Source organism: Emys orbicularis, chromosome 12 (genome assembly GCF_028017835.1).
Source record: "Emys orbicularis isolate rEmyOrb1 chromosome 12, rEmyOrb1.hap1, whole genome shotgun sequence".
NCBI lineage: Eukaryota > Metazoa > Chordata > Testudines > Emydidae > Emys > Emys orbicularis.
This window is the reverse complement of record NC_088694.1, coordinates 33,945,137-33,970,405: the sequence shown is the minus strand read 5'-3', so window position 1 is coordinate 33,970,405 and position 25,269 is coordinate 33,945,137. Positions and strand designations below refer to the sequence as shown.

The 25,269-nt window shown below is 54.8% G+C and overlaps 1 protein-coding gene and 1 pseudogene across 1 annotated transcript in view; both read left to right on the top strand.

The window, feature by feature from the left end:
• LOC135886760 (von Willebrand factor A domain-containing protein 5A-like) overlaps positions 1-5,791 on the top strand; it is a 29,055-nt gene extending 23,264 nt beyond the window's left edge. Inside the window, 4 exon segments of the mRNA XM_065414542.1 lie at positions 3,784-3,887; positions 4,198-4,406; positions 5,318-5,367; positions 5,399-5,791. Of these exon segments, the coding sequence (XP_065270614.1) occupies positions 3,784-3,887; positions 4,198-4,406; positions 5,318-5,367; positions 5,399-5,791 (756 nt within the window).
• Positions 5,792-7,194: 1,403 nt separating this feature from the next.
• Positions 7,195-9,795, top strand: LOC135886039 (von Willebrand factor A domain-containing protein 5A-like; annotated as a pseudogene).
• The last annotated feature ends 15,474 nt before the right edge of the window (positions 9,796-25,269 follow it).

Genomic DNA, 25,269 nt, shown 5'->3' with positions numbered 1-25,269 from the left:
TAGGTTTAGACCCCATTGGGAGTTGGGCATCTGAGTGCTAAAGACAAGCACACTCCTGTGAGCTGTTTTTGGGTAAACTTGCAGCTTCAGGACAAGTGATTCAGACCCTTGGTCTGTGTTGGAGCCGGACAGGAGTGTCTGACTCAGCAAGACAGGGTGCTGGAGTCCTGAGCTGGCAGGGAAAACAGGAGCAGGGGTAGTCTTTGCACATTAGGTGGCAGCTCCCAAGGGGGTTTCTGTGATCCAACCCGTCACAGCAGTGAGAGGTAAAAAGACATCCTTTAAAAAGTAGAAGTTAAATCCTAGTGAGGAAAATATAAAGGAGCATAAACTTTGGCAAGTGAAATGTAAAAATATAATTAGAAAGGTCAGAAAAGAATTTGAAGAACAGCTAGCCAAAGACTCAAAAAGTGACAGCAAAAATGTTTTTAAGTGTATCAGAAGCAGGAAGCCTGTTAAACAACCAGTGGGGCCGCTCGACGGTCGAGATGCTAAAGGAGCACTCAAGGACAATAAGGCCATTGCGGAGAAACCAAACGAATTCTTTGCATTGGTCTTCACAGCTGAGGATGTGAGGGAGATTCCCAAACCTGAGCCGTTCTTTTTAGGTGACAGATCTGAGGAACTGTCCCAGATTGAGGTGTCATTAGAGGAACAAATTGATAAACTAAACAATAAGAAGTGACCAGAACCAGATGGGATTCACCCAAGAGTTCTGAAGGAACTCAAATGTGAAATTGCAGAACTACTAACTGTGGTATGTAACCTATCATTTAAATCAGCTTCTGTACCAAATGACTGGAGAATAGCTAATGTGACACCAATTTTTAAAAAGGGCTCCGAGGTGAGCCCGGCAGTTACAGGTGTGACCATGTCACATGATTCTGGAATCCATCATAAATCTGGTACTTTTCCATTTAGAAAGAGGGGTGGGGACCCAGAAAGACAAAAGATTCCCACCTTGTGCCAAAGCTATAAAAGGGGGTGGAGCAGAACAAAGGGGGCAGCCAGTCATGAGAAAGCCCCTGCTTAACACCTAAGATGCTGCTGGAACTAACAAAGACTGTACCAGGGGAAAAGATTGGGCCCAGACTAGGAAGGAGTCTAGTCTGTGAAAGAAGCTTATTGGAACATCTCTGAGGGTGAGATATTACCTGTAATCAGTTTCTTAATGTATTAGGCTTAGACTTGCATGTTTTTGCTTTATTTTGCTTGGCGACTTACTTTGTTCGGTCTGTTATTACTTGAAACCACTTAAATCCTACCTTTTACTCTTAATAAAATCACTTTTGTTTATTAATAAACCCAGAGTAAGTGATTAATACCTGGGGGAGCAAACAGCTGTGCATATCTCTCTATCAGTGCTATAGAGGGCAAACAATTTATGAATTTACCCTGTATAAGCTTTACACAGAGTAAAATTGATTTATTTGGGGTTTGGATCCCATTGGGAGCTGGGTGTCTGGGTGCTGGAGCTAGGAAACCTGCTGAGCAGTTTTTAATTAAAGTCTGCAGCTTTGGGGACGTGGTTCAGATCTGGGTCTGTGTTGCCGCAGGCTGGCTCAACAAGGCAGGGTTCTGGAGTCCCAAGCTGGCAGGGAAAACAGGCTCAAAGGCAACTTCAGCACGTCAGGTGACAGTCCCAAGGGGATCTCTGTGACCGAACCCCTCACAACTACGTCGCTCAGAGGTGTGAAAAATCCACACCCCTGAGCTCCAGCTCCCTGAGCGACATAGTTACACTGACCGTAGCCCCCCGTGTAGACAGCGCCATGTCGGCGGGAGAGCTTCTCCCCCTGGCTTAGAGCGTCTTCACCAGACGTGCTACAGTGGCGCAGCTGCACCAATGTAAATTCGTAGCGTAGACCTGCCCTGAGATCAAGGCAGCCAGGCTAGGTAATGAAGGTGGGTAATGAAGACCTCATTCTTCATTACCCATGGGCTGGCCCACACATACACAGGAAGGCTTGCCGGCAAATAATCCATCCACAACCAATTGTCCTCATCAATGGGAGCCATCAAGATCCTAAACCACCATTAATGGCCCACACTTTGCATAATTACAATAGGACCTCAGAGTTATACTTCATATTTCTAGCTTCAGATATAAGAATGATACATGCATACAAATAGGATGATCACACTCAGTAGATTATAAGCTTTGTAATGATACCTTACAAGAAACCTTTTGCATAAAGCATATTCCAGTTACATCATATTCACATTCATAAGCATATTTTCATACAGCATATGGAGTGCAACGTCACACCCTCCTCCTGAAGTTACTGCTAGAGACTTGGACACTGTCCATGGCGGAGGTAGTATATTTAAAATTCTGGTTCAGCTCTGGTCATACCCCCATACAGTGTTATTAAACACTATAATGCTATTCATAGGGGTTCTTGCAAGTCTCGGTTTCTGGTCCCCAGATGCCCGACAATGTGTTGGGGTGTAGTATGCTAACAGAATGCAGATAGCAATATCTGTTATAGTGAAGGTGTCTTGGCATTTAGCCACCAATGCCATGAGGCGGTGTGCCTCAGTTTCCCCTTCCACACAGTAGTGTAGGCCTCTTATGCTTTTGCTGCTGTGCCAAGCTTCCAGCCTCTTTACAGGTATACGCTGAAAAGCAACATGCTTGTGGGATTGTCTTGTCACCATCCATAGCATGTACAAAAGTCTTTTCCAAAAATCAGGTATGTTACACATTTTCACAGGGTTTGTCCATAGCAACAGATCCATTGTCTTGACCCATAGATGAAGTAGCAAAAGACACAAGATTAACAGCAAATCTATGGCGGACAGGCTCCGTTCACACAGTTTAGCTTGTTCATTGTCCATTGCATTTCCCAATCCCTTTGTTTACCATAGTAGGGGTTTAAACACGGAGTCTCTTGGTGAAGGCTCTCAATTCAGGTATCTCTTTGGGGTTTTGGCAAGGAAAGGGTGCACTGCCCTCGTTCAGTATGTAGTGTAGACAAGACCTCTGTGGGGATCGATAACTCTGTCCCCTACCAGTGACCACTGGGCTGGAGGTCTCTATGCTACCCCAGCCCCATTAATCTCAAAGGGGGTCGTTAACTCCGGACCCTACTTATTGCCATTGGGCCGACTAGGCAGCCCCCAACTGCTGTGAATTGATCGTATTTTCCCCCTTTCTTCTGTAAGCAGGGGTGAAAGTAACTTACAGGACTTACCGGTACTGCCGGAGTCCTGTGGGGGCGGGGCCTCATCCGGAAGAGGCGGGGCCTCAACCGGAAGAGGCGGGGCCTCTCAAGATTTAAAAGCCCTGGGGCACCAGCTGTGGCTGGGAGCCCGAGGGCCTTTAAATCAACCCAGGGCTCCCAGCTGCAGAGGTGGCTGGGAGCCCCCGGGGCTCAGGGGCAAATTAAAGGGCTCGGGGCTCCGGCCACTGTGGAGCTCCGGGCCCTTTAAATCCCAACCCCAGCGCGGCTGCCGGAGCTGCGAGCAGGATTTAAAGGGCTCTGGGCTCCCCACAGCGGCAGGGAGCTCCAAGCCCTTTAAATCCCGGCCCCAGCCCGGCCGCCGGAGCTGCGGGCAGGATTTAAAGGGCTCTGGAATCCCTGCCGCGGCGGGGAGCCCAGAGCCCTTTAAATCCCCGCCTCGGAAGCCGGTGCGGTCTGGCACGACGTACTGGCTCTTGCCGGTACGCCGGACCGGACCGGCTTACTTTCACCTCTGTCTGTAACCTGGGTCTGGGGGGTCCCCGGGCATCTTCTCCCCCCTTGCACTCCACCTCTGAACCCCTTTCTCTGTCCGCAGCCCCCAGACACTGCCGTGGGGGGCGTCACCCTGCAGTACCGCATCCAGGACCAGACCTACAAGGAGACGCTGCAGTTCCCCCTGCAGCCACAGGATGGAGACAGGTGACAGCAACGCTCCCTGGTCCCCATCCTCCCCAAGCCGCTGGGTCCTGCCCCCCAAATCCCCACCCCCAACAGGACAGAGATGCAATGGGACCTGCCCCAGGTCACAGAAGGAAGCAGGAGTCCTGGCTCCCAGCCTCCCTGCTGTGACCACTAGACCCCACTCCCCTCCTATAGCCAGAGATAGAACCCAGGAGTCCTGGCTCCCCCCTCCCCAATACACTATCCCACTAGCCCCTACTCCCCTCCCCATGGTGGCTGGAACCCAAGCGTCTGGGACTCACCCCATGACTCTCTGTCCCTGGCACAGGCTGCCCGTTCACCGGCTGGCAGCCAAGTCGCTGCTGCTGGAGCTGGAGGGGGCCGTGGACACCGGGTCGGAGGGGGACCGGCGACGGGCGCTGGAGACCAGCCTGAGCTTGGGGGTCATCTGCTCCCTCACGGCCTACGTGGGGGTGGACACGGAGCGGGGGCAGCCAGTGCAGGGGCCGCTGGTGAGACGGGACATCCCGCTGATAGGTAACCCCGGAGGGGGTCGGGGATCCCGGCACTCGGGGGGGATCAGCATGGGAGGGGCTCAGGTGGGAGGGAGACCCAACCTAGCACTGTGGGGGGAACCTGGCACTGGGGCGAGGGAAGGGGGAGTGAATTATGGGAAGGATCCCAGAATGGGGGAATCCCAGTGTGAGAGGAGGGACCCAGAAGCATGGAGCGGGGGGGCATCATGGTTATGGGCTAACGTCCCTTTGCTCTTCTCCCTGCCCCAGCTCCCGTGGGGCTGTGCTGCCCCCTCCCTGTCCCCCAGGGCGACCCCAGTGCCCCCATCCCCAGGGCACGGGGGAGAGCGGTGGGCACTGGCCGGGTGGGGCAGGGAGCAGCCTGTGGGGCCTGGTCCATCCCAGCCGGGAGAGTGGGGCCTGTGGGATGGACGGACGGACAGATGGACCGAGAACTGGAGACCCAAACAGATGGGGGCAGAGACCAAGAATCAGACAGTCGAACCCAGACAGAGAGAGACAGACTGAGGCAGGGACTGGAGGGGCGGGCGCATCGCTGTCATGAGCAGGCCTGGCTAGCGGGGGCCTCTTGCCCCTCCCCAGCATCCTGCCCTCATCCATGGGGTGCAGCACCCACCCCACGTGGGGCTGGTTGAAGGGTCCCAGCTGGGGATAAGCTGCAGGGGAGGGGCTGGATCCAAGAGGTCCCAACCTGGGGGGAATGGGCTGGGGGGATATCCTGACTCTGAGGGAGCTGAGGAGAAAGGAGGATAGGGCTGGGTGTGTGGGGGGGTCCCAGCTGGGGGGGGTATGGGGGAGGGGTCCCAATGCTGCGTTGGCTCTGGGTGCCGGGGGGGGGGGGATTTCCCTTCCCTTTCTTAGATTGTCTCTGCGTCTCTGTCTGTCCCTCTCTGTCCGTCCGTCTCCCCCTAGACTTCGGTGCCGCACCCTGCATGCAGGACGTTTTCTGCATCACCTCCCAGGTCCAGTCCCTCTGTTTCGACGGGTTCCAAGAGCTCTCCGATGTGGCCATGGACTGCGCCGCGGACTGCGACTTTGATGACAGCTTGGATGTGCCAGGTGAGAACCACCGCCCTCTCCTCCCCCGGCGGGGCACTCACCCCCAGAGCTCCCCATGGCCAGTACCGGCTATCTCCTCCCCCGGCGCCGCTCCTCCTGGCTCCCTCGCCATCCCAAAGCTCAGCCGGGGGAGCCCCCAACGTGAGGGCAGGAAGTCCTGCAGACATGGCGCCCCGCCGGAGACCGTGCCCCAGAAAGGTGAGGGGGGCAGGGGCTGGCAATCATGACTCGGGACGGGCGGCAAACACCAGGATGACGCTTCATCGGGTCAGAGACAGATGTGCCCTGACGGTCCCGGAGCTGGGCAAGTGTTTAACAGCTACATAGAAAGTGAAGGAACTTCCTGGGCAAAACACTGGTGTGACGCTGGGGGAGGGGGAATCCGCAGCTGGGTTTTTTAAGTGCCGTGACACAAATGATCTTGCAACAAAATGAAAAAAAATAAGGAAACTCCCAGGCAATAAACTTTGTGAAGCTGGAATTTGGGGTGTGAGTTTGTATCAATGAGCTAAGTCGGGGGGGGGGCAACTGGGCAGCGGAGGGGGTAATCAGTCGCTTTTTAGTAACAGAAATGTCGCTGAGCAGTTTTCTCTGAAATGGGCACACAGCTAAATTCCCAGACAAAAATACCTTGTGAAGCTGGGCCCAGCCTTGGATGTTTGTACAGGTGAGTTCAGGGGCACAGATCGTGGTTGGCCCGGTCTGATTTCTAAATGAAGAAGCCCACGAAAGGCAGAAATTTTAAAGTTAAGGCTCCCCTTAAAACCTGAATTTCGAGAGTCTGGAAATACAAAGGTTTCAGAGTAGCAGCGTGTTAGTCTGTATCCGCAAAAAGAACAGGAGTACTTGTGGCACCTTAGACACTAACAAATTTATTTGAGCATAAGCTTTCGTGGGCTACAGCCCACTTCATCAGATGCATAAATATCTTCTTGCTGTATGTTCCAGTCTATGCATCCGATGAAGTGGGCTGTAACCCACGAAAGCTTATGCTCAAATAAATTTGTTAGTCTCTAAGGTGCCACAAGTACTCCTGTTCTTTTTGTGGAAATACAAAGTTGCTGTAGCCCAGGTAACCTTAACTCTGCTCCTAACCCTGGCCCAAGCATGGTTATAATATCGTATAGACCAGGGGTAGGCAACTTATGGCACTGGTTCCGAAGGCAGCACGCGAGCTGATTTTCAGTGGCACTCACACTGCCCGGGTACTGGCCACCGGTCCGGGGGGCTCTGCATTTTAATTTAATTTTAAATGAAGCTTCTTAAACATTTTAAAAACCTTATTTACTTTACATACAACAATAGTTTAGTTATATATTATAGACTTATAGAAAGAGACCTTCTAAAAACATTAAAATGTATTACTGGCACGTGAAACCTTAAATTAGAGTGAATAAATGAAGACTCGGCACACCACTTCTGAAAGGTTGCTGACCCCTGGTATAGACTCTGTAACATCCCCTCTCCCCTATACCCTTAGACACTTCTGTCTCTCCCCGGACATAGGTCTGTATCGCAGGTTGTAGTGCGGGATGGTCCCGGGGTCAGATTGTGTTTGAGAAACACCCTGGGGTTGTGAGATTAATGACTGGGGCTGAGACATTCACGGGGCCCAAGGGATTTTGGTTCCCAACTCCAACTGCAAATTAATTGTCATCCCATGGGTGCAGGAAGGGGCAGGTTTAGGGGTGCCCACAGAGGGGTTAAGGGTGCAGAGGAGCAGATAAACGATGCCCATGGATGAGGCAGTGTTAAGGATGCCCATGGAGGGGCAGAGTTAAGGATGCACAGACGGTCACAGTTAAGGTTGTTGGCTGTCCCCCAGCCTGGACAGGCCACGTTGCTGTTCTGTACCCATAACCCTGTGCAAGTGCTATTTCCCCACGTCTCTCCCTAGAGTGGGCACTGGAGGAGTCTCCCCTACTGAGGCTGGTGTCTCTGCAGAATGCTGATGGCTCGTGGGACCTGGGACCCCCGGCTGGCTGCCTCGCTGGGGGTGAGCAAGACCGATGCCAGGGGGAGGATGCCCAGTAAGGTGAGTGCAGGGGGCAGAGGAGAGGGGAGAGACAGGGGGGACAGGTGCCATGAGTTGGGCCTGTTCTCTGGTCCTAGATGATACTGGGTGTGGCCTAGACTGGGGGGGACAGGATCTAAGAGTGACTGGATCAAATGACCCCTGAACCTGGAGCCCAGTGCGGGAGACGGGCCCACAGCGGGGAGCTAGAAACCCCCTTGCAGGGGATCAGAGCATTGGATCGAGGGGGGCCCAGGGCTTGGGGGGGGGGACATGGGGAGGCCCAAGCCGGGTCCTCTCTGAGACTGTCTCCATACCCCGGGTATCCCACTGGGCATCTGGGTAGGGGGTCCACGGTGCTAAAGCAGGAGGGCTGGGAACCCTCTGAGTCTGGGGAGGGGATGGGAGCACTGGTTTGGGGGGTCCCCAGGGCGGGGGATGGGGGCAGCACTCGGGGGGCAGGGGAGTCCCCAGGGCAGGGGGTTGGGGGCAGCACTGGGGCGGGTCAGGGGGGTCCCCTGGGTGCGGGGATGGGGCAGCGCTGGGGGGGTCCCTAGGGTGGGAGGATGGGCAGCATTGGGGGCAGGGGAGATGGGAGCAGCGCTGGGTGGTCAGAGGGTCCCCAGAGTGGGGGGATGGGGGCAGCGCTCGGGGGGACAGGGGTCCCCAGATTGGGTGCTGTCTCAGGCTGTGTCTCTTCCCCCTCCCCCCCCCCCCCCCGCAGGACGTAGCCCCAGGCGTCTGGGCCACGGTGCTGGCCATGGTCTGGCTGCACGGCTGGGCTGCGGGGCAGCGCAATGAGTGGGAGCTGCTGGAGGCCAAGGCTGTGGGCTGGGTGCGGGGCTGAGCAGGTGAGACGGGAGTGGGGGGTCGGGGGCAGGGCCCAGGGCCTTGACCACAGAGCCCCTGCCCCATAGCCCAGCCCCCCCGAGACTCCCCTGTCCCACAGCCCAGCCCCCCCCCCGAGATCCCCCAGGCCCCCAAGCCCACAGCACCAACCCTACTCCATGGGACCCCACAGTCCAGCCAACCACAGCCCTGAGATCCTGCGTCCTATGGGTCCCAGGGCCCCCTGCCCCCCAGCATCCTAACAGCCTCTGGCCCCCCAGCCAGACCCCCAGAGGCCTCCAGTCCCAGGACAGACAGGCTCCGAGCCCCCTGCTTCCCGTCCCATTCCCCCCATCTCCCCGATATCAGTCCCCCAGGCTGTGAGCTCTTTGCCCTTTGTTCCCCAGGCTGATGTCACCCCCAACCCTCTTCTCGTTGCAGGGCCCCAGCTGAGCGAATGCCTGGAAGCCGCCAACGCCCTGCTGGGCTGCAGCGTTGGACCTGCTATCTTCAGACTCTGAGCCCCTCCGGATCCCTCTACCCTCCCCCCCCTCGCAAGCTACCCTGGGCCTCCAACCCAGCTGAGCCCCCCCCCCCCCCCCCCCCATCTCCGTACCCCTCCCCCAGCTACCCTAGGCCTCCAACCCAGCTGAGCCCACCCGATCCCCATTCCCCCCCCCCAAAGCTATCCTGGGTTTCAAGCCGCGCTGAGGCACCCGCCCTACCAAGGATCCTAAATTAAGAGCAGCCAGTTGGTTTGCATAAGTTTAACGAAAACAGTTTAAATTGACCCTGTAATTTACAGCGGAGGAAGGTCGTTGTGCAGACAGACCCTTGGTGCTGCGGGCGGAGACTGTCTCTGCCAGCCCCTCGCTGGAATAAAGCAGTTCCCCAGGTTTGTCTGCCTGGCTTTGGCTGGGGTCCCGGGCTCCGAGCTCCCCACAACTGTCCAGGGCACTGGGTTCCCAGCAGGGTCAGGGACCGCCTGCCCTGAGCGGGTGGATTAGCGCTCCCAGCTCCGGCTTTCTGGTGGGGCAGAGCAGCAGGACCCAGACGCTGGGGTGGCTGGTGGGGGCCGGGAGGAGCCCCGGAGAGCGGGGAGCACGTGGGATGCAGGTGGCAGACACAGGGCATTCGTCCAGGGCGGGGTTTAGCAGGACGTTTTAGCTCTGGGTCTGTGCGGACCCCTGACACCCCCTCACTGGTCTCTGCTCCACCAGGAGAAGGAGCTGCCAGGCCTGGAAAATCTGTCCTTGCTCGGCCGCTGTTGGGACACGTGATTCCCATTCAGATACTGGGGAACCGGGCGTCCAGCCCCCCGGCAGCTCGGGAACCCCCGGTCCTGCCTAGAGCGAGGACACAGAGGCATTGTAATGGGACAGGGAAGCAGCAAACGCTCTCCCCCTGCTCACACAGCCCCCCCAGCGCTTTGCCTGGCTGCTTCCGCCTGTGCTCTGACACCAACGGCCTTGTGGGCTCCAGCAGCTGAGTCTCCTGTGCTGAGCCCCAGCGGCTGCGGGGCCAGGCCCTGATGCTGCCAGCCCAGGGCATTGACATTGGAAGGAAGAATTCTAGAGAGAAAAGACTGGGGGAGATTTTCCTGGCACAGATGGCAGCCGGGTGCCCAGCTCCCCCAGATAGTCTAGAGAGACGGGGGTTGTTATCCTGATGTGTAACAGCGATAAACCCAGGGGAGCTGGTGCTCAGCCTGGGCCTAGGGGTGGGCCAAACCCCCACCTCTGAGCCCAGGAGCTGGGTGGGGGCAGGCAAAATCCAGGCTCTTTATAGGTCACCAGGCAGAAAGCTCCGTGAAGATTAAGTTCAAGGTGAGGGGCGGTGCCTGTCCCTGCGGGGTAAGAAATATCCCATGGCCATTGCCGGGATCCCCACAGCACGTGTAGCAAATCCCAGAGACTCCCCATCCCCATGACACTGAAAAGAAATGCAAACCCATTCAGCCAGGAAACGCAGAGCATGGCCCCCAAATGCCCTTAACTCTGCCCGGGGCCGGCACAGAATCTTACGATTCAGACAGAGGTGCCCCACTCCCACTTCCAGCTCTGACGTCCCATGTTCAGGCTCCCCTGGCATTACCCAAACCCCGCTCAGCTGCTGCCGAGCCCTGTGAGCTCCCTGTCAGGGTGCCTACAGCACCTCCCTTTCTGCCCCAGGATCTGCACCTCCGGCGGGTGCCCAGGCTCTCGGCCCCACATCCAGCCCCGGGGAAGGCTCCAAGCCGCTGTCGCGATGCCGGATCCAGTGGCTGTGCTCTGAGCTCCGGCTGTCTCCTTATGGCTTGTACCCCAGGGGTTCGAGCACTCGCCCTGGTTCAGCTCCCCGCCCTGCCAGCTGGAGAGAGAGACTGGGAATGTGGGCCTCTCACCTGGCTGCAGTGCCCGAACCCAGAGCTCCGGGCTAACCCGGGGAGGCTCCAGCCAGAGCTGTTTCACTCTGGATCATAACTCACTAGTCAGGGGACGGGTTCCTGCTCTCCCGCCCCCGGGGAGCTCTGAGGCACCAGGCTCCAGTGTCAGTCGCTCGCTCTCTGGCCCAATGGCTCCTCTTAGCCATTCCCTATGGCAGCTTCCGGGGCAACACCCGCAGCTCAGCGGTCGGCGCGCTCTCCTGCTTGGAAGCTCCCAGGGGACACCCTCAGCTCATTCCCCCACTGCTTTCCCCTGGGCCTTTCTGGCTCCCCACTCTGGATTTGCCAGCTCAGACTCCCTCCTCCCAGGCAGGCAGTAACCACAGACTCCACTTCATAGTCCCAAACATGCCTCCCTTGGCCCCATGAGTGACTGCAGAACACGTCCCTGCAGCCCCTGTCTGCTCGCAGCTCCTGGGCTTTCCACGGGCCCCTGCTGTTCCCGGCCAGCTGAGCTGTGAGAGTGGGAAGTTGCCCCAAGTGTGACCGACGCTTCCTGAGTTTGCAGAGAGCCTGAGCCCATTGCTTCAAGAGGCGGGTCATGAGTACCAAAGGGATGGTGAGTCTTACTGGGGTAGGAAGAGAGGAGGGAAGGGAGCATGTGCCAATGAGTCTGAAATCAAATGTGTCAGAAATAGCAACAAACAAATAAATAAATAAACAATACAAATCTGTTTTATCCCCAAGGTTTTGTTTCACATTCTGTCTGACAAATGACAGTCAAGGCGCAATGAGGCCAGGGCGGCCTGGGGATTGACACTGTGATTTTTAGTGTCATCAAACAGATTTCTGGGTGTGCATTTGCTGCCCACCCAGGGCCGGGCTTTGGGGTCACCTGGGGTGCACGTGACGGAGGCCGTGTGTGTCTGGCAGGTCGAACCCTCCTCGGGGAAGGCAGCACGGCTGGGATGGACAGTGGGCCTGCCAGTGAAATGGCCCCCAGAGGGCAGCAAAGGGTCAGGAAGGAGCAAGGGGCAGTTTGGAGACACCTCCAGCCCAATTCAGTGTGGGGGGGCAGGGCCGGCTCTGGCTTTTTGGCCGCCCCAAACAAACAAACAAAAAAAAAACCTGCGGCGCGGCCGGAGCGCGGGTGCAGGGGGACCGGCTGGGGGGGGGGGGAAGGGAGCGGGCGGGAGAGAGAGAGAAGGGGGTGGCCAGGGCTACAGCAGGGGCGCTGCCACGCAGCCCCTCCCACTGCGCCGCCTCCTGCCGCGAGGGCTCCTCTCCGGTTGGCGGGGAGGGAAGGAAGAGGACTGCCCTGCAGGGCGCTCTGGTTCTCCGCGACGCCGCCCCCTACAGGGCGGCCAGAGCGGAACAACAACAGAAAGCGGCCGTGCCGCCCTAGGATTGGGCAGAATGCCGCCTTGAACAATCTGCTCCCCCCAGGGCCGCCTCGAACAATTTGCGGCCTGGAGCCGGCCCTGGGGGGGAGCAGTTTTCAGACATGCGCTAGCACAGTGGTTCTCAACCAGGGGTACATCTAGCACTGGGGATACACAGAGATCTTCCAGGGGCTACCTCAACTCATCTAGAGATTTGCCTAATTTTACAACAGGCGACATAAAAAGCACCAGCGAAGTCGGTACAAACGAACATTTCATACAGCCAATGCCTTGTTTATACTGCTCTGTACACTGTACACTGAAATGTCCGTACGAGATTTATATTCTGATCGATTGATTTTCTAATTGTCTGGGAAAAGGGCACAGGGCAGCCATTGGGGAGTCACAGTGTGCTGGGGCACGTTTGCATTTTTATGTCTGATTTTCCAAGGAAGTGGTTTTTAAGTGAGGTGAAATTTGGGGGTATGCCAGACACACCTATCTCATAGAGCTGGAAAGGAGCCCGAAAGGTCATAGAGTCCAGCCCCCTACCTTCACTAGCAGGACCAAGTACTGATTTTGCCCCAGATCCCTAAGTGGTCCCCTCAAGGATTGAACTCACAACCCTGGGTTTAGCAGGCCAATGCTCAAACCACTAAGCTATTCCTCCCCCCAGACTCCTGAAAGGGGGTACAGCAGTCTGGAAAGGCTGAGCACCACTGCACCCGCACATGGTGGGCTATGCGGAGCGAAGGGTTTGCAGACGGTCCCTGGCTCCCAGTGGGTGGGTGGAACTTTGCAGACGGACCCTGGTTTGCAGTAACTGAGGGTGGGGAGTTTGCAGATGCTCCCTGGCAGAGGGGCGGAGCTAGTTTCCCTTCCAGCTGATTCGGGGCTTCCTGTATCGGAAACAAGGGGGAAGGTACCCGGGGTGCGGATCGGGCCTGCGGGATCTGGCCCCCAGAGGCTGCTCCCCTGGGGTCCATGATCCCCTCCATCTTCTCTGGGTCCAAGGGCCCTTTCCAATCTTTGTGTGGGTCCTGCCCCCCCCCCCTGTGTCCAGGGGTCCCCCCTTCATCCCCAGCCCCCGGTCTGGGCCAATCCCCCTGATTCGGGGCTTCACCCCTGCAGAGTCTCCCCTCCCTGGAAGTGGGGGCCATGTGTGATGGGGCAGGTTGGGGGGGGGGGTTGGAGGGACGTGACTCCTAAACCTTCCTGGTTCCAACCCATCCTCCCACCTTTTTGTTCCTTTACGGACTTCTCCAGCCGGGTCTGTCCTGCTCCCCACGGGCTCTGGGGGCTGCTGGGGGTCTGTTCCCCGCTCGGACCTCCCCCCCCCCCCGCAGAGTGACTCAGCCTCGGGCACTCTGCCAGAAGTAGCTGCAGCAGCGAGAGCCACAGCCAGTGAATTGCTGTAGCTTTCACGCTGACTCACTTTCTCCGGCCTGGGAACTCGGCATCAGAGTTAAATCCCAGGGACAAACAACCAACCTCCCTTCCCCACCAGAGCTTTTCCCGGGGCCTCCGCCATTTCCCGGTCTGTGGTGCTTACCCTGGAGCAGGCGAAGAGGCTCCTGGCTGTGAATGCCTGCTCCGTTGGGACGCGGCAGCATCGCAGGCCCTGCTCTGGCACTGGCCCGGGACTGGGGGTGGCAGGCACATGAGGTTACACTGGAGGGAAGCCGCACATTTCTGGGTGTGGGTAGCTAGGCATTGGCACAGCTCACCCGGGGCTGTGGTGGATCCTCCATTACGGCCAGCGTTTGATGTGGGACAGGGGTGGGGGATGGGCCTCAGTTTCCCCAGGAGTTCATTCCGGGCCCTCCCGGGCATGCGGGTTACGCGGGTGATCCCAACGTTCCTGTCCGACCTCAGCGCTGGGAATTCTCCAGCTGGCCCAGCAGCAGCGAGGTAACATGGGGCCCCGAGAGCAGGGTCTGGAGCAATGTTCCCTCTAATTTTTTACATGTATGTGCAGAATGAATTTTGTTATGTGCAGCAATATGGAGGTGATGTGTGGTGGGGGTGGGGCCCAGGGGTTCAGAGTGTGGGAGGGGGCTCAGGGCTGGGTCAGAGGGCTGGGGTGTGGGCTCTGGCTGGGGATGCAGGCTCTGGGGTGGGACCCCAAATCCCCCTGGAGACCCCTCTCCACCTGGGAATGGGGGCAGCCCCCAGAGAACCTGCCCCACTGACTCCCAGCTCCCGTCCCTCCCCTCCCAGAAATTTCCCCTGGGGGGGCTGACAGACAGGAACCCCTGACCTTCTCCCCTGTCTCTAACTGTGACCCCAACCCCCACCTGTCACCTCTTCTCCAGCCCCTGGAGACACTAACCCGCCCAACTGCTGTGGGCACCTTTCTGGGAGCTCCCTGCTGACCCCCCACATACCCTCCCTGCTCCCCGGCTGCAGGGCGCCCCCCAGAGTTGAGCACAGCACCTAGCGCTGCCCCCCAGCTCTACACAGAGGTGCCCTGCCCCAGCTCCTGCCTGCCACGCCCTCCTCACACCCCCGGGGCACTGGCCCCTGGTTGGCCCCAGTTCTACTCTGAGACCCCCCCAAAGCCCCCATCAGCTTCCCCCCAGCTCTCAGCCCCTCTCCAAGCGCCCACCATGGCCCCCTGTCAGCTGCCCCCAAAGGCCCCTGCCCCTCTCTGAGGGTCTCCCCCCCGGGAAGTTCAGGAACAGCCTCCTCAAGCGAGCCGAGGGGCAGAGAATCCTTCCCAGGGGCTGGCTGGGGGGGTCTTGCCCCCATGCTTGGGGCTCACTGACCCCCATGTGTGGGGTGGGGAAGAGATTTTCCCCAGCGTCAGATTGGCAGAGACTCTGCGGGGTTCATCCCCCTCGGCAGCCGGGGCACTTGCTGGTTTGAACTGGAGTAACTAGGGGGGCTCTGGGACCTGACATCTGTAAGTCAGGGTTTGGGGGCGTCAGTGACTCAGCCCCAGGGGCTGGAGCTGTCACAGGGGGATGAGGGGCTGGGGCTGACTGTGGGGGTGGGGTAGGGGCAAGGGTCTGGGACCAGATGAGATGATCAGGATGGTTCCTTCTGGCCTGAAAGTCTCTGAGTTTATCCTCCCCGACCCCATTCCCTTCTGAAAGCCCCCCCGCCCAACCTCCCTTGGCTCCCCCAGCCCCTCTCTGAGCCCCCTGGGACACCCTGCTGCTGCCCCCGGTACTTGGCACAAGTGCCTGTCCCAACACGGGCTGCGTAAAATGTTGCTTTTTACAGATTCAGACTAACACGGCTACCCCTCTGATACTTGACTTGCCTACATTGTAACTTCTGTTCACTGTTCACCATTGTAATTCAAACCCCATTTTAAAACGCTTACTCCATTTTGTAAAAGCTGGCTCCAACCTTCATTTTTGCAAACCCTGCTGTAATCTTATTAGTTTAGGTTAGATGTGTGAATGAGGTATGTATGGATGATGGAATCAACCTCCAGCCCCAGCCTGTCCTGATGAAATAGAGTTCAAACACCAAGGGCTGAAGATGTAGACAAGAGCCCTAACAAAGTAAGAAGAGTCCACCCTAAAAAGAAAAGGTACAATAGAAGGAAGATCAAAGCCAGGTTCGAGGCTTAAAGTCACGTCTGCAATTGACGGGTGATCAATCACCAAACCCAGAGGCAGCGTGACACAGCAAGACCTATAGACTCTGGATTCAAACTAAAGCCTACAAAAAGGATGGGTGAGATGGAAGACTTTGGAGGGTAACATTCTGCTGCCAACATGGAAGGGCATTGGTGCATGCCCAACAGAGACCCAGCCCTTCCTTGTGCCCGGCTTTCCTGGCCAGTTAGCCGCCACGAGCTACGAACCCAAGCTGCAAAATCAAGCCACAAACTCAAGCTATGTTCAGGACTGGTAACTATGCAGCAGCTGCAGAACATCTGATGGATGTGTGGATGTGTGTGTGTATAGGTATTAGGTATGTGTGTGTATAAGGATTAAGATATTAGTTATTGGTCATAAATCAAATTATCATAATAAATGTGGCATCTTTGTCTTGCCCCCTGAAAAGATCCTGTGTAGTTTTGTCTGTATAACACACTCTAGGGGTCGCAGCGGTGCTCCCCCAGTACAGGTACTGCTAAGGAAAAAACTTCCGGCACTGGTGCACGTGGCGAGCACGCACACCTATAGTGGAATACACCTGAGCAACACATCTTGAAGAACGCCAGTTACGGAACAGGTAACTGTCCTTTCTCCCACCCACACCCAACAACTGTCCAGTTTTACTCCAGGCTCCTTCCCTCTCTCTCAGCTCCTCCGTTACCCCTAATTCCCCCAAGCCTTTGCACTGCTTCTGACAGGTGCAGGAAATACAGTTCAGTACTGTAATGTAGTGAATGACTCAAAGTTCTGTGTTAATATGCCTAGTAAGGAATCTATTTGTCACACACAAAAATGTTTTAGCAGAGTCTTTTTGTTGTCTGTATTGTTACAGATGTACTTGCTGACAGATATTTTGAAAAAAATCACCAAAATAATTGAAACTAGCATAATTATATTGTATTATTTTGACCAAAAAATGCAGAATTTTAAAACATTGTGTGCAGAATTTTTAATTTTTTGGTGCAGAATTCCCCCAGGAGTACTGGCCGTACCTTGGCGCTGTTGATGCGCTGGCGGGAGCGGTCTCGGCCGTCCATGGGGCACCCCATGCTACCGGAGCGGTACAGCAGGAAGATGAACTCCCCGGCCGGGCTCTGGCTCAGCACCGCCTTGGGCAGGCTGGGCAGCAGGGTCACCATCATGGCCGGGTCGCCTATCAGGGAGCCTGTGGGGAGATGGGGCCAGCCCCAAATGGGGCAGGCATGGGGTCGAGCCCTGTGAGAGCCCCCAGGCCCCCCTGACTTCTCCAGAGCCCCACCCATGTTCCTCCCCCCTCCCCATAGATCCCCCACTGCCTCATCTCCACCCCTCTGTCCCTCCCCCTACCTCTTTCCCCTAGATCCCACACTGCCCACAATTACCCATGCCCCCCAAATCTGCTGGGCACCCCACTGCCTGGCTCCTCCCAGACACCCCACCCTCCTACCCCCAGCCCTACCAAGAGCCCCTGCTCCCCACACCCCAATGCCCACCCCCTGATCCTGTCCCCAATCCCCTTCACACACTCTATCCCCAGCCCCTTCAATGCCCACCCCTAGTTCCCACCCCACAGACCTCACTGTTAGGGGGCTTATTTCTTTACCCTTTCACTTTCCTGGTCCTTTTTGCATGAACAGAGAGCAACAATACCCAAAGTCCAAAGGTGCAAACAATTTGATATTTATTGGGGTGAACTTCCAGCAAGCATGATTCCAGTTTCCTTTCTCAGTGTCCCCCTTCCCAGCTCTGACACCACAGAGCCATCCCTGTTCCCATGCCCTGTTCCCATTCCCCCCTTAGCAAAACATGATTCCAATTTCCCCATTCCCCTCTTTACTTCCTCATTGACTACAGACTAAATAGTAAAACTTGAGTTCTGCTTAGCTATACCCTAACCAATTATTTTACTGAAATTTAACTAACCAATCCTAACACATTGTAACATGGTTATTTAACCAATTATATCCCACCACCTTAATTGGTTTACACCCAACAAAATTAATTATACAGCAGAGAGAAACAATCACAGAACCAGACAGAGACCATGCAAATAAACATACAAAACAATACAGAAGCGAGGATTTTACATCCCAGCTATTGATAAGTGAGTTCTTGCCAGACAGGATGCTATCACACTAAGGGTATGTCTACACTATGAAATTAGGTCGAATTTATAGAAGCCGGTTTTATAGAAATCAGTTGTATACAGCCGATTGTGTGTGTCCCCACATAAAATGCTCTAAGTGCTCTAGTCGGTGGACCGCGTCCACAGTACCGAGGCTAGCGTCGACTTCCGGAGCATTGCACTATGGGTAGCTATCCCACAGTTCCCGCAGTCTCCGCCGCCCATTGGAATTCTGGGTTGAGATCCCAATGCCCGAATGATGCAAAACAGTGTCGCGGGGGGTTCTGGGTACATGTTGTCAGGCCCCTCCCCCTCCGTCAGAGCAACGGCAGACAATAGATTCGTGCCTTTTTACCTTGGTTACCTGTGCAGACAACATACCACGGCAAGCATGGAGCCCGCTCAGCTCAGCTCACCGTCACCATATGTCATCTGGGTGCCGGCAGACGTGGGACTGCATTGCTACACAGCAGCAGCAGCTAACTGCCTTTTGGCAGTAGACGGTGCAGCATGACTGGTAGCCTTCATCGGCGATCTGGGGGCTGGCAGCCGTGGGGCTGGCAGCCATAGGGCTGCATTGCACCAGCCTTTTGCCTTTTGGCAGTAGATGGTTTATTACGACTGGTATCCGTCATTGTCATACTGCAGTGGCTGTCGATCATGGGCACCTGGGCAGACATGCTCAGTCCTATCAAACTGTCTTGACGATGATGGCTATCAGTCGTAGTATGCTATTTTCTGCCAAGCGCCCAGTATTTTCTGCTAAGCACCCAGAAGAGGCCGAGGGCGATCTGGGTGCTGGCAGACGTGGGGCTGGCAGACGTGGGGCTGCATTGCTACACAGCAGCAGCCCCTTGCCTTCTGGCAGTAGATAGTATATTATGACTGGTATCCATCGTCGTCATACTGCAGTGGCTATCAGTCTTAGTACACTAACTGCCAAGCGCCCAGTATTTGCTGCCAAGCACCCAGAAGATGCCGAGGGCTATCAGTCATGCTGCACCGTCGTCTGCCAGCTTAAGATGTAAAAAATAGATTTGTTCTGTATTCATTTGCTTCCCCCTCCCTCTGTGAAATCAACGGCCTGCTAAACCCAGGGGTTTGAGTTCAATCTTTGGGGGGGGCCATTCTGTGTGACAGTTGTTTGTGTTTCTCCCTGATGCACAGCCACCTTTGTTGATTTTAATTCCCTGTACCTGTACGCCATGTCCTCACTCGCCCCTCCCTCCTTCCCCTGGTCCGTCAGATACTAGTTTCGCGCCTTTTTTCAGACCAGACGCCATAGCTAGCACTGGGATCATGGAGCCCGCTCAGATCACCGCGGCAATTATGAGCACTATGAACACCACGCGCATTGTCCTGGAGTATATGCAGAGCCAGAACATGCCAAAGCAAAACCAGGACCAGCCGAGGAGGCAATTGCAGCGCAGTGATGAGGAAATTGACATGGACATAGACCTCTCACAAGGCACAGGCCCCAGCAGTGTGCAAATCATGGTGTTACTGGGGCAGGTTCATGCTGTGGAACGCCGATTCTGGGCCCGGGAAACAAGCACAGACTGGTGGGACCGCATCGTGCTGCAGGTGTGGGACGATTCCCAGTGGCTGCAAAACTTTCGCATGTGTAAGGGCACTTTCATGGAACTTTGTGATTTGCTTTCCCCTGCCCTGAAGCGCCAGAATACCAGGATGAGAGCAGCCCTCACAGTTGAGAAGCGAGTGGCGATAGCCCTGTGGAAGCTTGCAACGCCAGACAGCTACTGGTCAGTCGGGAATCAATTTGGAGTGGGCAAATCTACTGTGGGGGCTGCTGTGATCCAAGTTGCCAGGGCAATGAAAGACCTGCTGATATCAAGGGTAGTGACTCTGGGAAACGTGCAGGACATAGTGGATGGCTTTGCTGCAATGGGATTCCCAAACTGTGGTGGGGCCATAGACGGAACCCATATCCCTATCTTGGCACCGGCGCACCAAGCCACCGAGTACATAAACCACAAGGGGTACTTTTCAATGCTGCTGCAAGCCCTGGTGGATCACAAGGGACGTTTCACCAACATCAACGTGGGCTGGCCGGGAAGGGTACATGATGCTCGCGTCTTCAGGCAGTCTGCTCTGTTTCGAAAGCTGGAGGAAGGGACTTTCTTCCCGGACCAGAAAATAACCATTGGGGATGTTGAAATGCCTATCGTGATCCTTGGGGACCCAGCCTACCCCTTAATGCCATGGCTCATGAAGCCGTACACAGGCAGCCTGGACAGGAGTCAGGACCTGTTCAACTACAGGCTGAGCAAGTGCCGAATGGTGGTGGAATGTGCATTTGGCGCAGCTGGCGCAGCTGGCGCAGCTTACTGACTCGCTGTGACCTCAGCGAAAAGAATATCCCCATTGTTATTGCTGCTTGCTGTGCGCTCCACAATATCTGTGAGAGTAAGGGGGAGACATTTATGGCGGGGTGGGAGGTAGAGGCAAATCGCCTGGCCGCTGATTACGCGCAGCCAGACACCAGGGCGGTTAGAGGAGCACAGCAGGGTGCGGTGCGCATCAGAGAAGCTTTGAAAACGAGTTTTGTGACTGGCCAGGCTACGGTGTGAAACTTCTGTTTGTTTCTCCTTGATGAACCCTCCGTCCACCTCCCCCCCACCCGGTTAACTCTACTTCCCTGTAAGCCAACCACCCCACCCTCCCCTTCCCCCTTCGAGCACCGCTTGCAGAGGCAATAAAGTCATTGTTACTTCACATTCATGCATTCTTTATTAATTCATCACACAACTAGGGGGATAATTGCCAAGGTAGCCCGGGATGGGTGGGGGAGGAGGGAAGGAAAAGGACACACTGCAGTTTAAAACTTTAACTCTTATTGAAGGCCAGCCTTCTGATGCTAGGGCAATCATCTGGGGTGGAGTGACTAGGTGGCCGGAGGCCCCCCCACCATGTTCTTGGGCGTCTGGGTGAGGAGGCTATGGAACTTGGGGAGGAGGGCTGTTGGTTACACAGGGGCTGTAGCGGCGGTCTCTGCTCCTGCTGCCTTTCCTGCAGCTCAACCATACGCTGGAGCATATCAGTTTGATGCTCCAGCAGCCGGAGCATCGACTCTTGCCTTCTGTCTGCAAGCTGACGCCACCTATCATCTTCAGCCTGCAACTTGCTCTGTTCATCCCGCGATTCAGCCCGCCACCTCTCCTCTCGTTCATATTGTGCTTTTCTGTAGTCTGACATTGACTGCCTCCACGCATTCTGCTGTGCTCTGTCAGCGTGGGAGGACATCTGGAGTTCCGTGAACATATCATCCCGCGTCCTCCGTTTTCTCTTTCTAATCTTCACTAGCCTCTGTGAAGGAGAAACATTTGCAGCTGGTGGAGGAGAAGGGAGAGGTGGTTAAAAAAGACACATTTTAGAGAACAATGGGTACACGCTTTCACGTTAAATTTTGCTGTTCACATTACACAGCACGTGCTTTCGTTACAAGGTCGCATGTTTCCTCTTATATTGAGGGCCTGCCGGTTTGGTGTGAGAGATCACTCACGCAGTGCCAGGCCACAGATTTCGGCTTGCAGGCAGCCATGGTAAGCCACAGTCTTTTGGCTTTTTTAACCTTGTTAACATGTGGGAATGGTTTCAAACAGTAGCGCTCTCATTTCCCATACCAAGCACCCATTTAAAATGGGTTTGCAATGTAAAAGGAGGGGCTGCGGTTTCCGGGTTAACATGCAGCACAAACCCAACTAACTCCCCTCCCCCCCCACACCCAATTCTCTGGGATGATCACTTCACCCCTCCCCCCCACCGCGTGGCTAACAGCGGGGAATATTTCTGTTCAGCAGAGCAGGAAGGGGCACCTCTGAATGTCCCCTTAATAAAATCGCCCCATTTCAACCAGGTGACCATGAATGATATCACTCTCCTGAGGATAACAAAGAGCGATAAGGAATGGATGTTGTCTGCATGCCAGCAAACACCAGGACCATACGCTGCCATGCTTTGTTATGCAATGATTCCAGACTACGTGCTACTGGCCTGGCGTGGTAAAGTGTCCTACCATGGCGGACAGGATAAGGCAGCCCTCCCCAGAAACCTTTTGCAAAGGCTTTGGGAGTACATCCAGGAGAGTTTTCTGGAGATGTCCCTGGAGGATTTCCGCTCCATCCCCATACACGTTAACAGACTTTTCCAGTAGCTGTACTGGCCGCGATTGCCAGGGCAAATTAATCATTAATCATTAAACACGCTTGCTTTTAAACCATGTGTAATATTTACAAAGGTACACTCACCAGAGGTCCTCTGTGCGCCCTCAGGGGATGGGAGCACGCCTTGGGTGAGTTCGGGGGCTACTGGTTCCAGGTCCAGGGTGATAAACATATCCTGGCTGTTGGGGAAACCGGTTTCTCCGCTTCCTTGCTGCTGTGAGCTATCTACATTATCTCCATCCTCATCTTCCTCGTACCCCAAACCCGCTTCCCTGTGTGTTTCTCCAGTGACGGAGTCATAGCACACGGTTGGGGTAGTGGTGGCTGCACCCCCTAGAATGGCATGCAGCTCCACGTAGAAGCGGCATGTTTGCGGCTCTGCCCCGGACCTTCCGTTTGCTTCTCTGGCTTTGTAGTAGGCTTGCCTTAGCTCCTTAATTTTCACGTGGCACTGCTGTGCATCCCTGTTATGGCCTCTGTCCTTCATGGCCTTGGAGACCTTTTCTAATATTTTGCCATTTCGTTTACTGCTACGGAGTTCAGCTAGCACTGATTCATCTCCCCATATGGCGAGCAGATCCCGTACCTCCCGTTCTGTCCATGCTGGAGCTCTTTTGCGATCCTGGGACTCCATCACGGTTACCTGTGCTGATGAGCTCTGCGTGGTCACCTGTGCTCTCCACGCTGAGCAAATAGGAAATGAAATTCAAACGTTCGCGGGGCTTTTCCTGTCTACCTGGCCAGTGCATCTGAGCTGAGAGTGCTGTCCAGAGCGGTCACAATGAAGCACTGTGGGATAGCTCCCGGAGGCCAATAACGTCGAATTCCGTCCACACTACCCCAATTCCGACCCGCTAAGGCCGATTTTATTGCTAATCCCCTCGTCGGAGGTGGAGTAAAGAAACCGGTTTAAAGGGCCCTTTAAGTCGAAAGAAAGGGCTTCGTCGTGTGAACGTGTCCAGGCTTAATTCGATTTAACGCTGCTAAAGTCGACCTAAACTCGTAGTGTAGACCAGGCCTAAGTTTCCTTTTACATCTTCTAGGCTCTTTCCTTTCTCTGGAGGTGATAGGAATATCAGGACAAAATTGTATTCCTAACAGCCCAATAGCACCTTATTTCCATGTAACTAGTTTGAAATGTGAGAATGTGACCGTTCACTTCTCAGTTTATGGCTGCCTCTGCTGCTTAGCCAAAGGCCTTACTTAGCCTAAGAACAGAGCCTCAAACTGTCCCTTATACATACAGAAAGTAATTTTAATTCTTTCTTTTATACCTCTATAACTAGCTAAGTAATAAAAATACACCTAAATTCTTAAAGACAGGCCTAAATATCTATAGCCTAACACTCACCCTACTCAGGGGAAGAAGGGTGCAGGACTCCCCACAGCTCTGCTTCAGGCAGCCTAGCCTCCAGCACCACGCTGGGTTTGTGCGGCTCCGTGTAATACCTATCTCATAGAGCTGGAAGGGACCCTGAAAGGTCATTGAGTCCAGCCCTCTGCCTTCACTAGCAGGACCAAATACTGATTTTGCCCCCGATCCCTAAGCAGTCCCCTCAAGGATTGAACTCATAACCCTGGGTTTAGGAGGCCAATGCTCAAACCACTGAGCTATCCCCAGCAGCTCCATGTCCTGCTCCCATGGGGGGGGCCTGGGCCCCTCTCTTCAGCTCCTGCAGGGCAGGGTCCCGCTGGCTCTCGAACTCGACTCAGTGCCCCTCCATGGAGCCAGGGGGGAGAGGGCAACCCAGGAACACGGGCTGCACCACCCCCTGGGAACTTGGGCTGGGCCCCCTGGCTTAGGTGGGAGGGAGAGAGGGAAAAACACCTGGGGAAAACACTGCCCCCTCTCCTTCCCAGCCCCAGCTTGGTAGCTGCTGCGGAGGGAGAGAGACAATTTTCCCCAAACCAGTGCTAAAGCTTAATGAAAATCGCTTGTCCAGACAAGTGATTTCCATTACGTTTGGGGAGAGGTCTGGAAACCATTAAGGCCAGATCTTTGTTATCTGGTGTCGTTCTGGCTCTGCAGAGTTCTCCCATTGACTCTTAAGCAGCACTAGGTTTGGTGGGGATGCTGCTAGGTGTTTTGTAGGATAAAGACTTTATTTGCAAGCTCTTTGAAGCAGGGATCTGTCTGCAAATTCCAAGCCATGTGTTCATGTTAGTGTGACCAGATGTCCTGATTTTATAGGGACAGTCCTGATTTTTGGAGCTTTTTCTTACATAGGCACCTATTACCCCCCACCCCCGTCATGATTTTTCACATTCGCTGTCTGGTCACCCTAGTTCAAGTGCTCCAGGGCTTCTAAAAACTCCATGAGTCCATTGTGAGTTTTTGAGTTGGTGACACACTCAATGTGAAACCAGGAGAACTTTGCCTGTTTCTACAAGGCTCTGTAGAAATACCCATAACCAACTACTTTATGTTTTATTTCCCTTTGTGTTTTCAGTGCTGTCACTTGTTTGTTTGTGGTTTCATTTTGCTGTTTGTGTTGCTTTATTATTTATTTTTACAGTTCTAGGTGTATGATGTGTTAATCAAATTGAAAGTGGACATCTCAGAGAAATTGCATACGCCTGAGTGAATGCCTTTTCCGCTCCTTTCCAGTATCAGAACATATTGTATTAATATTTGCAATCAGGGCCGGCTCCAGGGTTTTTGCTGCCCCAAGCAGCCAAAAAAAAAAAAAAACCCCGCGATCGCGATCTGCGGCGACAATTTGGCGGAAGGTCCTTCGCTCCGAGCGGGAGTGAGGGACCATCTGCTGAATTGCCGCCGAATAGCTGGACGTGCCGCCCCTCTCCGGAGTGGCCGCCCCAAGCACCTGCTTGCCAGGCTGGTGCCTGGAGCCGGCCCTGTTTGCAATGAGAGCATGGCTATTTCTAGTTGACTCATAGATTTGTTTAGCATCTTAAAGCTGCACTATGTGTGCAGATAATATGCATGCAAGAGAGATAGTTAATTATTATTAAGGGTTTTTTTATATTGTGCTTTTATCCAACAATAGTTAGCTAACAGTACAAAGAACATTAGGAAAGATCATTTAATTGGTGCTGGTCCTGCTTTGAGCAGGGGGTTGAACTAGAGACCTCCTGAGGTCTCTTCCAACCTTGATATTCTATGATTCTGTGATCCGCCAAGACCCTCAGCAATTTTCAAGTGGTCTGTAGGGGAAAAAAAGGTTGAGAACCACTGCCCTAGAAACTTGCCCATTTCCCCCTGGCTTTTGTTATCACTTGCTGTTAACTTGACTGTATCTGCTTTGAACTGTATGTAACGGCCAGCAGGGCAGGGAGGCATCAGGTGCGGG